Here is an 11,893-nt window from a genome sequence, read left to right on the forward strand (position 1 = left end):
AGGCGCCCGGGGTGAGTTTAAGCCCCCTGGTCTGGGACTTGAACCACTGTTGACTACATGGGAGTCAAGCAACCTAGCCATTACACCATCTGCTGGCCCCTCTAATAATTTTTTTTAAAAAAGAAAAACACACCTGGCACATGTACACACGTGCACAAAATCTTGAGAGGAGAATGGAAGAGAGGGATTGTAGCATGGCCATTCCCCCTCAAGTTGGTGCTTTCTCATCTCTCTCATCTCTTTCTGTTTGTCTATCTCTGGCAAGTACATGTGCCGTATAGCAAAAATTTTTTAAAAAATGCTGTTAAGACACTTGATAAAAGATAACAGATTTTTTTTTAAGCTTATCTATTTCTACAGGGAGAGAGAGATAGGTACCTCCAACAGGGACAAGGTATTCATGCCACAGTCCACCCCCAGTTTCAGCCAGCTCTGAGCATGGGCATGCATTAACCTGAACTGCTCAGGGAGTTCCCGAGATGCAAACTCAGGACATTTCCCATGTGGGTCCATTGTGTTACCACAGTAACCCTGCCTGGCCCCCAGCAGCAATTTTTTTTTGTTTTATTTGCTCTATGGTACATGTGCTCCCGGGGGTGGGGACAGGTGAGAAAGCACCCCATTGGAGGGATGGCCATGTCAACAGTCCTTTCTCCATTCTCTTAGAATTTCAGGTATGCATGCACCATGCGTGCCTGGCATGAGTTTCAAGCTGCCAGGTCCAGGACTCAACCATGGTCAGCCATGTGGGAGTCCGGTGCCTTAACCACTATCACCGGCTGGCCCTATGGCAAATATTTTTATAAGTAAACCAGAGAAGAGATTTTTTTTTTTTTTCTGAGAGGTTTTCGCTATAGGGCACGTGCGCTCGCCAGACAGCCAGAGACAGACAGAGAGATAGAAAGCGAGAAATCACCCCTCAGGGGGGATGGCCACACCGCAATCCCTTCTCCTCCGTTCTCCTCTCGGGATCTTGGGCACGCACGCTCACACACCTGGCGTGAGTTTTAAGCCACCAGGTCCAGGATGCGAACCACGGTCAACTACGTAGGAGTCCAGCGACATAGCCATTACGCTAACTGCTGGTCCCCAGAGAAGAGATTTGTGCTAAAACACCCAGCTAAAAGTTCCTCATACTGCTACTGTGCTCTCCTTGTTTAAGAGGAGGTCACCCAAGGAGCAGAGGTTTTGCCTACAGTCCTGCATTTCAAAAAGCGTGAATAGCTCACCTTGCCATGAAACAGCAAGCCACCAGTTGGGATAGACTTGGCACATTTTCTTAATTGATGATACATTGTCTGTTTTTTGATACCTACATAACTAAATCCAGAGTGTAAACAGTGTTTGACCCAATTATACTGTCTTTGATTTCTATTGAGCCTTCGAGGGCCCAAGGCCCTTCTTTATATCTTTAGCTTACAAATCCTACTCTTTTCGTTCTGGGTGTTTCTTCCTTTCCTTTCCTTCTTCTTCTTTTTTATAAGTTTATTTCTTGGGACCAGCGGATAGTAAGTATAATGATTACATTGCTGGATTCCCATATCCTGTTTGAGTCCTTGACCTGGCAGCTTAAAATTCACACCAAGGGACCAGCAGGTGGCGTGGTAGTTGAGATGCTAGACTCCCACATGACTGACCATGGTTCAGGTCCTAGACCTGGTGTTTTCATTTTCTCTCTCTCTCTCTCTCATGAGCACGTGTGACCTATAGCAAATAATAATAATAATAAAGTAGGGACTAGCAATTGGCATAATGGCTATGTTGCTGGATTCCCATGTAGTCGACTGCTGTTTGAGTCCTGGACTCAGTGGCTTAAATTCAGATCGGGCACGTGTACATGCATGCCCAAGATCCTGAGAGGATAATAGAGGAGAAGGGATTGCGGTGTGGCCATCCCCTCTGGGGGGGTGATTTCTTGCTTTCTGTCTTTCTGCCTTTCTCTGTCTTTCTGGGGAGTGCACGTACCCTATAACAAAAACTACCCCCCCCAAAAAAAAAAAAGTAAATAAAATTAAATACATATTAAAAAAACCAAAACAAACAAACAAAAAAACCAACACATGCCAGGAACGTGTGCATGAGTGCCCAAAATCCTGAAAGAAGAATGGAGGAGGAGAGATTATGGTGTGGCCATCCACCCTGGTGGGGGCGGGTGATTTTGTGCTTTCTGTCTCTTGGTCTCTCTCTGGCTTGCACACACGCCCTGTAGCAAAAAATCTCTCTTTAAAAAAAAAAGTTTTTTTCTTCAGAAAGAGAGAGAGAGGGATAGACATCACCATCTGACTTTCTTAATTGTTAGGTACCAACTTTAGGTACATAGTCCCAAGATACTGGAAAATTTTAAAGTAGCTAGGGTTTCTCTTTATAATTTAGTTATGGGGAACCAGCAGTTAGTGCAATGGCTATGTCGCTGGACTCCCAAGTAGTCGACCGCGGTTAGCATCCCAGACCCGGTGGCTTAAAACTCATGCCGGGCACGTGTGCATGTGTGCCCAAGATCCCGATAGGAGAATGGAGGAGAAGGGATTGCGGCGTGACCATCTCCCCTGGGGAATGATTTCTCGCTTTCTGTCTCTATGTTTCTCTCTGTCTATCTGGCGAGCACACGCACCCTATAGCGAAAACCTCTCAAAAAAAAAAATCAACCAATTATAATTTAGTTATGGGTAAATCAAAGCTTTTTTCTGTCTTTCATGTCATTTTGCCTCTATCCGAGACAGTCTGGGCACACACCCTGCCCCAACCTCAAACCTTTGTGCCAAGCGCATCCCTCCCCATCGCAGAGTGCTGAGCATAGCCTGCAGCCCACCCTGAGACACAGTGCTGCCACTCCTTACCACTCCATCGTGTGTGTGATTAGTACCTCCTCAGAGGGGAGGAGAGGAACCGAGAGGAAGGTTAGCCCCAAACCGTCTTTGTTCCTTTGTCTCCATGCAGTGGGCTCAGACCCAGAGTTTGCACGCTATGTGGCAGGAGTGAGCCAGGCAATGCAGCAGAAGCGGCAAGCCCAGCATGGTCGCCGTCCGGGCAATCCCCGTGGTCACTGGCCACCCATGGATGATGCCCATCGGACCTGGCCTTTCCCAGAGTTCTTCACGGAAGGGTGAGTGCTGGGTATGACAGAGAAGCTGAGTTGGGATTTCCATGTTCCCCCTGGGGCCCGTGAGAAGGAAGTTCAGTGACCTTCATGCTGTCTCATCAGGAAGTTCACTTCCAAGCCACCTTAGATACGACTACCCACCCTGGGGAGCTCTGTGGATCAGGCAGACACTAACCCCAGTGGAGGGAGCCACCTGACCTCCCCCTAGTGCTCAGAGTTGTGTGACTGTAGGATGCCAATGGGTGTGATGTGTTGCTGTGAACACAGAATTGGTGTAAATCTATGGTTTTCAAGGTGATTCTTAAGCCTAGACAAACATCTTATTTGATAGTGTTTGTGAAATAAGTAATCTTTATACTGAAATGAGTGTGGCTATGAAACCCACCTGATTTATGGAATGCTACTATGGTAGTCTACAAAAAGCAAAGATTCTAGGATGTTGAGAGAATTGTAGATTTTTTTATTGTAAAGACAAGTGGAGATTTTTCACACCCCATATTGCTACATCTGAGCAGGTAAAGACCATCACTTTTGTTTTCTCTAAATAAATTTCATATGCAAACCACAGGCTTCTGAGAGGAATATCAAGAAATGATATGGTGGTTAAAGTGCTGCACACTCCCACATGGCCGACCACTGTTCGAGTCCCAGACCTGGTGGCTTGCTTTCTTACTTCCTCTCTCTTTCTCTTTTTCTCTCTCTGGTCAAATTAAAAATTAAGTAGATGAATAAATAAAATTTTTAAAAAAGGATAACTATGTATTACTTTTTTAATAAGGGAAGGGACCAGTAGTTGGCGTAATGGCTATGTCACTGGGCCTCCTATGTAGTCGACCACAGTTAGAGTCTTGGGCCTGGTGGCTTAAACTCATGCTGGGTGCATGTGCATGTGTGCCCAAGATCCCAAGAGGAGAATGGAGGAGAAGGGATTGCGGTGTGGCCATCCCCCTGGGGGGTGATTTCTCGCTTTCTGTCTCTCTCTGTCTTTCTGGTGAGCACACACTCCCTATAGCAAAAACCTCTCCAAAAAAAATAAATAATAATAATAAGGGAAAGGAAGAAAACATCATGTTTTTAGAAAGGGTTGATGGGGGAAAAAAAAGAAAAAAAGAAAAGATTGATGAAAGACCACACTTTGGTTATGAGGTGAGAGCAGGGTAGGAACTGGCCTTTCAGGATTCAGCCAGAGGCTAAGGGCTGCCTTGGGGCTGTCCAGCCAGGGTCCAGTGGCCACAGGAAGCCTGGGACTAGCCTCTCTCTCTCTCTGGCTTTCAGCGATGGCCTGCATGGCAGCTGGTCAGCCACCCAGGGAGACTCGGCCAGCTCAAGTGATGAGACGTCCTCAGCCAACGGCGACAGCTTGTTCTCCATGTTTTCAGGGCCTGACCTCGTTGCTGCCGTCAAACAGAGAAGGTATGAGCAGATTCATAAGCCAAGGAGAGGGAAGAGGGGCACGTGAAAGTGGCCCACAGCTTTATCCCTCTGGCAAGGGCGGAACCCCCTCACTCACTGTCTGCCTTGTGTGAGGGAGTGGCAGGGCTTTGCCAGCACTGACTGAAGACCTCTCAGGAGCACCTTCCGGAGGTGTTTTCCACAAGGAAGAGCTGGCCTCATCTGGTGAGGCTTCTATGGGACCATCACACGGGCATGTAGTCCAGGTGACCTAATATTGAATTGGGTTTTGCTAACCGAACCAGTCTCATGGCAGCCAGAAATGCTGAAAAGATAGGCAAAGGGGCTTTCAGAAGACAGATCTGCGTGCTGGTCTGTGCCGTGCTGGAGGCAGCCCTCTCTGTGGGAGGAGCAGGGCTGGCACAACCAAGTTGGAACTGGGTCTCACCAACAGGCCCTGAGTTAGGGCACACAGAGTAGGGATGAAGGTGATGACAGTGCTCACTGGCAGAAGGCAGAGTGCCTTCTGAATGCCAGGCCCTGGGTTAAACACTTCACACACATCTTCTCACTTAAGTCTCATAACCACTGGATGCATTTGCTAGGGCCACCATAACAAGCTGCCGTAGTCCAAGTGGCTTCACCAGCAGAAACCTGTTTTCTGTAGTCCTGGCTGCTGGAAATCTAAGATGTTGGTCGAGCTGGTTTCTTCTGAGGCATCTCTCCTTGGCTTGTGGATAGCTGTCTTCTACCTGGGTCTTCACATGGATTCAGTGCTGGCCATGCGTGTGCCCGTGCCCTTGGAATGCAGTGGACCCAGGACCCCCCCACCTGGGACCTGGGCAGGGAGACACGGGAACAGGGCAGCAGGTGTCCCTTGGAGGTGAGCTGAGCAGGAAGCCCAGCAGCCACTGCCCTGGGCTCTCACTTTTGCAGGAAGCACAGCAGTGGAGAGCAGGAGACCAGCACGCTGCCGTCGCCGCCTCTCCTCACCACAGTGGAGGATGTGAACCAGGTACTGCCAGCCGGCTTTGTGGGCACGGACCATGGGCAGATGGCAAAGCTTCAGTTTTCAGAGGGCCTAAGCAATAAGGGGTCTTTCTTGTGGTGAATCCATTTTTCCTTATGATTCCGCCTACATGATTCACCATCTCAGCTGACAGAGCCACATGGAGAGGAAGCTCAAGGCTGTTCTGTCCAATGTGATAGCCACTCACCATGTGTGGCTGTTTCAATTTAAATTAATTAAATATAAATAAAAACACACTTCCACAGTTGCATACGTGGTGAGGGGCTGCCTGCCATATGAGGCAGCGTGGGGCAGTGCAGCACAGAACACTGCTGCTGCTCCAGAGTTCTGCTGGGCTCCGCAGCAGGGAGGTGGGGCTGTCATCGAGCCATCCCTTCCGGGTGGGAATACAGGCCAAGATCTGGGACTGAGGGAAGAGATGGTAAACTGCCAGAAATGTCACTAAGAACCTTCTTCTGTCTCTCAGGATAACAAAACCAAAACGTGGCCACCCAAAGCACCCTGGCAACACCCTTCCCCGCTGCCCAGCACACTGCCCAGCCCGAGTGCACCACTCTACGCAGTCGCCAGCCCTGGCAGTCAGTGGAGTGACACCATGCAGATGCTACAGTCCCCGGTGTGGGCTGCGGCCAGCGACTGCAGTGCTGCCTCCTTCACCTATGTGCAGACCCCACCACAGCCCCCACCCCCACCAGCACACAAGGCAACACCCAAGGGCTTCAAGGCCTTCCCTGGGAAGGCTGAGCGCAGGCCTGCCTACTTGCCCCAGTACTGACCCAGGAACAACCTGCTTGCCTGCCCAGGGCTGTTGGGGTGAGTGTCCCTGCCACACAGCTGACTAACTGACACCAGCCCCCATGAGGACCAGAGTACCTCTGTCCCGGGGAGGGTTCCTTGGGGCTGGGGTTGGCAGCTCCAAGCCTTTAAAGTCTGGCTTCTCATACTCTGGAGGCATCCGACTTCAGAGAGCCAGCTGAGGATGGAGGTTTCTGACCCTCAGGGGGATGCTGGGGGAATCTGCATGCTTCATGAGCACCTCAGGTGATTCTGATGTAGGCAGCCGCCGGCCAAGGTTTGAGAAACACAGCTCAAAATGTTTTTTAGTCCTGCCCTGTATTGGGGAGGCCTGGAGGCTAAGAGCAAAACTGACCATTCTTCTGAAACCCTCTTCTCTCCTTAACCCACTGAGTGATGATCACACCAGTCACTGTATTTCATAGCTATTTTTCATGTAGGTTTTTAGTTAAAACATCTCCTGCCTAAAATGCATCGAAATATTTTAAGGTAACAGATATACTGGCTAGAGGTTTGTTCAACACTATTTTTATTTAAGCTCACACAAAATGGGCAAGTATAGCATATTTGTGATCAGAAGCGATTGCCTGGGTTTTCTGTGGGTAGGCAGCCAGGGCTGTGGCCTTTCCCAGGTTTACAAAAGCAGAATTGTAAAGCTGATTGCAGGCATATTCTCGATGGTGCATGGAGAGGAGCCAGCTGGCCACTGTCGTTGTGCCAATAGGGACAAGGTGCCTGCACCTGCTCCCTCATCCCTGCACACATGGCCAGAGCCACCGCATAGACCTCAGAGTGGGGTGCGGTCAAGGGGCTGCACAGAGACACCTGTACTTGAAATTGCAATGACACTTGTGAGCTGGTTCAGGAGACAAACCAATTAAGATATAAGATAGGAATGAAAGACTTTTCTTTAAAAAAGAAAAAAATCCACCTCATTTTCAATTAACTTGTGCCATTAAACAGATTACATCCTGTGGAATTAGGGGTATTTTCCAGCCAGAATGGATCCAGAAGAATTGAATGGTGCTTAAATTGAGAAATAATAATAAATATATCTATATAGACTAGACATATCCCACTGTATATTAATTGAGGTTACAGAAAGTTCTTTATATAAAACTTATTTAAATTTTTCATATTTCATCTTTGAAAAAGTCTAATTGAGAAAAATCCATAATATTTTCTGGTATGAAAGTTTGACAGTATTAATATTTTTTTTTATATTTTCTTAAATCATTAAACCATTTTAATATATGTTAACTACTAATAAATGGTTTATTCTTTCTAACTCCATATAAGCTTTTCCAGCAAAGATTGTAATAACACACTTATGTTCTCATTTTTCTATGGATATAAGTAAATTTATATTTAAAAATACCAAAAAGAATAGATATATATATGTACGTACACACACACATACACACACACTATAGAGGACCCTTAGGGTGTCTGAGCCCAGCCACCTGAATTTTTAGTACTGTGTTGTCAGGCTGTTTCCAGGCCTCGGGTGTTGTCTTTTGTGCTGTGTGGGGATGCCATTGCTGCCTGTACTTACGATCCTTTCACCATGGGTTCTGAACATTCACCTCACCATGTTTACAGAGAACTGTTTTGTACATAGACTTTTCCAGGCACGTGCTTTGCACCAACCCTGCGTGGCTCTCGTCTGTGTTCGTCGTCCCAGTGTGCACACTAATCTCTTTGTTAACGTTGTTTGTGGCTGTTTCACTTGTAAGATAGTTTTCTATTTCCTTCAGTAACGTGTCCACAGTACCCCGTATCTGGAGTTCTATTATACTGAAGTACTCTTGTTTTAATAGTGCCTCCCCCAAAGACCTTGCCTGGGTCAGAGGTCAGCCCCTGATGCCCCAGCAAGAGTGACATTGCTAATTGTCACTTTCCAGTTTGTTTATTATGGAAGACATTTTGTAATTGCATCTCCATGGGCTGTGAGACCGTGTGAAGCTGTCTGTGTGGTCTCCTTGTAGGTGCTGTGTTCCCAGCACCACCTTGCTCTGAACACTGGTAATTCCAGGTGCTGCGCTTGGCAGAGGGGTCTCGCCAGAGCGCATGTGTGTGCGTGTGTGAGTGTGTGTGTCCTTTCGTGGCCGGGCGTGGCTGCCTTGCTCGGGCATCAGCAGGACATTGTGTGAATAGTTACAATGCTTCCAAACTGGAACTCTACATTTTGTATCTTACTTTTAAAGCTCCTATAAGTAAAATAACTATTGGCTTTATTAAAAATATACATTTAATAACATGTTGTATTTTTATTTAAAATGACTTCTCCCTGTCAGAAGCTCTGCCTGACTCATTTCTTTGAAAAGCTGTATATGAGTTCGATTTTAGGTCAGCCTGTCCCCGAGACCCAGCATGGGGAAAGATCACTAGGACTTAGGGTAGGCTAGAGTGGACGGGAAGGGAGAACAAGCAACACCCCTCTCCTTTGGCTTCCCTAAGGCCACAACCAGCCTCAGGACTCTGGGAAGGGGGACCCAAGGCAGTGGTGAAGGAGTCCGTCTCGTGGAAGAATGCAGTTCCTTGGGTTTGAGTCTGCCACCTCCCCTGTTGTACCAAATGTGGGTGCTGTCACCTGCCCAGCCAGCCTGTCTTTGGAGCTGACCTGGGATGAGGACTTGTTTTTACCCTCTGTCCCTGCTAGGGAAACTCACCTGAGGCAGAGAGACCCTGCTTCACAGAGGTGAGGAGGACTGTCTCATGGATGATGCCATCCTGCGCAGCAGAAGGAAGACTATGATGAGCTCCGCAAATGGGGAGTGGGTTCCAGGGGAACTGCAGCTCATTTCATTTACAGAAAGACAGGACACCACTGAAACTTTCATGAACTTAAGAGAATGGAACATTAATATATTAATATATAACCTCCGAGTGTAAGGCTTCTGTTTGTTGAAATGCCCCAGAGCTGAACATAAGGGCCACGTCCCAGAACTTTTCAAATGTACAAGACAGGTTGCTTAGTGTCGGCCATGTTGTGTAAGTATGCTACGGAATACACTGGAAAATTGTACCAAAGCGATAGCAGGAAAGTAAGACACACGTTTTACTTTATTTCCTGGTTCCTGTTTCAGCCCAGCCTGTGGCCTGGTGGTTAAGGTAGCTGGATCCCTCATGGCCAGCCACCTGGTTCAAGTTGTGGACCTGGCAGCTTGAGAAACTGTGCATGTGCACACATGCTGCAAATCCCAAGAGGAGGGAGAGATATAGGAGGAGGGTGTGACCATGCCTTGTGTGAAGGTGCTTTCACACTTTTTTTTTAAGATTTTTTTTTCCATAGGATGTGTGTGCTTGCCAGAAAGAGACAGTGAGAGAGAAAGTGAAAAATCACCCCACCACACCCCTGAGAAGATGGCCATGCCACAATCCCTTCTTCATTCTCCTGAGATTTGGGGCATGCACACACATGTGCCCACCATGATTTTTAAGCTGCCAGGTCCAGGACTCAAACCATGGTCAGCCATGTGGAAGTCCAGCACCTTAACCACAATGCCATCTCTTTGCCTCTCTGTCTCTCTTCAGTGAGCACATGCACCCACTGGCAAAATTACAAAAAAAAAAAAAAGGTTCCTATTTCACACAAGCGGGCTTCAATTCGATTCACTGGCTTCCATTCACAGCAGTGATGGAGACAGGAGTCCTGTGGCTCTGGCCATGTGCCAGCTGGGTGGGGATGGAGGCAGAACAGCTGTTATACCTGACCTCGTTGGAGGCCTCTATCCATCTGAGCAATGGAGAACACACCGGCTGTTGAGGAACTTGTGAGGCTTGTGTGCCTCCTTTCCCACCTGGGTATCCTGGGATCATGGGGCTTCCAGTTTAGGGGCTGTAGCTGAAATGCCACATGGCAACCACAAGGCTGTGAGGGGACAGCCCTCTGCACTGTGTGACCACTGGTTTGGCCTGCCTTCTGGTCTGGAGATAGGAAATTAACCTTTCCCAATGGTCAGCTCAATTTCCAAAAAGCCATGTACATGAACAGCATAACTGGCTGCCTCCGAACTACATGTACTCAGGAGTCCAACAAAACCCCGGGGCAGGCTCCTGACAGCCAGCCTCATGTTTCCACAGGGCTGGCCTCTGTGTGTGTGTCAGGAGACTCGGGGTGGCTTGTGCTGAGTCCAAGGTGGGGCTGTGGGCCTAAGTGAGAGGGAAGGATTGTTTCAGGAGTGTTGTATCCATTTCAACATTTTCTGTCACTTAGAGACCAAGGTCCTCGTTAGGAGCCAGGACTGCAATGATGATGCCGTCTCTGCCACTGAAAAGTCTTTTAAGAGCGACAACTCCGTTTTTTCTGTCCACCACCATCCACCCACCCAGGTGCTCAGACTAAAATCCTATAAGACATTTTTGATTCTCTTTCATTCTCAATCGGCAATCTAGTATCTCCCAGCTCAAAATCCACGTTCTTACACCTCCACTGCTGTCAGCCTGGACCTCATTTGTCTCCTGCCTCTCCCTCTACAGCCTCAGGATTTTCCAAATCCCCCCTCCCCTCAAGTGGCTTTGCTCTGTGACCTCCAACTCACTTGCCTGTTGCTTCCAGGCTGTTTCAGACTTTCCATTCATTTTCTGGGGCCAGAGAAGATCTTCCAACCTAGGCTTTGTCTGTCATAGTAATTTTTTAAAAAGAATTATTTAACTTTATTTATTTTTTAATTTGATCAGAGAGTGACAGAGTGAGAGGGAAAGTGAGAAAGCAAGCTGCCAGGTCCAGGACTTGAAACCTCGTAGGCCATGTGGGAGTCCAGCGTCCTTAACCACACCATCTGCCGGCCTCCTGTCATTTTTATTGTTATTTTTAAAAATTTGCTATAGGGTGCATGTGCTTGCCAGTTTGGGAGGGACATAAAAGGAGAGTGAAAAATCACACCCCAGTGGAGATGGCCACACTGCAATTCCTTCTCCATTCTCCTCTCAGGACTTTGGTCACACACACCCACGTGCCTAGTGTCATTTTCAAGCCAGGTGTGATCCAGCCACCTTAACCACCAGGACACCTGGGTGCTCCATTTATCATTTTAGCACTGAGCACTCCCCTGGAATCCTGTGTTTGCATTTGTCCCTCTCACTGAAATAAAGGCCCTATGGGGGGTGGGGGGGACTTGTTCATGGCCACGTGCCCACAGTGCAGGACAGCACCCAGGACCTAGTGAAGCCACTTGAGACATGAAGTATCGCTGGAATCAGAATTTGTGAACTCTAATACAGAGCAAAAATTACAACTGGACTTAAAAAAGGCTCTCATGTCGTGGTAAAGTAATACATAATCACCAGTTGTAAGACTGCAAGGAGGGGTTAACACTAGGGGCTGCCGATAGGCTATGGATTCGCGTTTTCTATTCTCGTGGAATAGAATTAAAAACAAAACAAAAACCTAGCAGTGGATTCATGGGGGAAATCTGGGGACAACGTTCGAACAAGACTTGGAAGCGAAGACCGCCACCAGGGACCAGCTGACAAGGAACAGACACCCCTCCCACGTATTGCTCACGGCGTGCGCATGCGCACGGCCGCTTCCACCCGGAGCATGCGCTCACCGGCGCACTCCGTCCATCCCG

At 48.0% G+C, this 11,893-nt stretch overlaps 1 protein-coding gene across 5 annotated transcripts in view; it reads left to right on the forward strand.

The window, feature by feature from the left end:
* GARRE1 (granule associated Rac and RHOG effector 1) overlaps positions 1-8,575 on the forward strand; it is a 118,763-nt gene extending 110,188 nt beyond the window's left edge. For all 5 annotated transcript variants that reach the window (XM_006171591.3, XM_027769535.1, XM_006171590.3 and 2 more), the window contains 4 exons: positions 2,938-3,103; positions 4,376-4,513; positions 5,429-5,507; positions 5,989-8,575. In XM_006171591.3, the coding sequence (XP_006171653.1) occupies positions 2,938-3,103; positions 4,376-4,513; positions 5,429-5,507; positions 5,989-6,297 (692 nt within the window). In that variant the 3' untranslated portion in view covers positions 6,298-8,575. The remainder of the gene's footprint in view (positions 1-2,937; positions 3,104-4,375; positions 4,514-5,428; positions 5,508-5,988) is intronic.
* Positions 8,576-11,893: the final 3,318 nt, after the last annotated feature.

The sequence above is a fragment of the Tupaia chinensis genome, unplaced genomic scaffold, assembly GCF_000334495.1.
Source record: "Tupaia chinensis unplaced genomic scaffold, TupChi_1.0 Scaffold149922_1, whole genome shotgun sequence".
NCBI classification, from domain to species: Eukaryota; Metazoa; Chordata; class Mammalia; order Scandentia; family Tupaiidae; genus Tupaia; species Tupaia belangeri.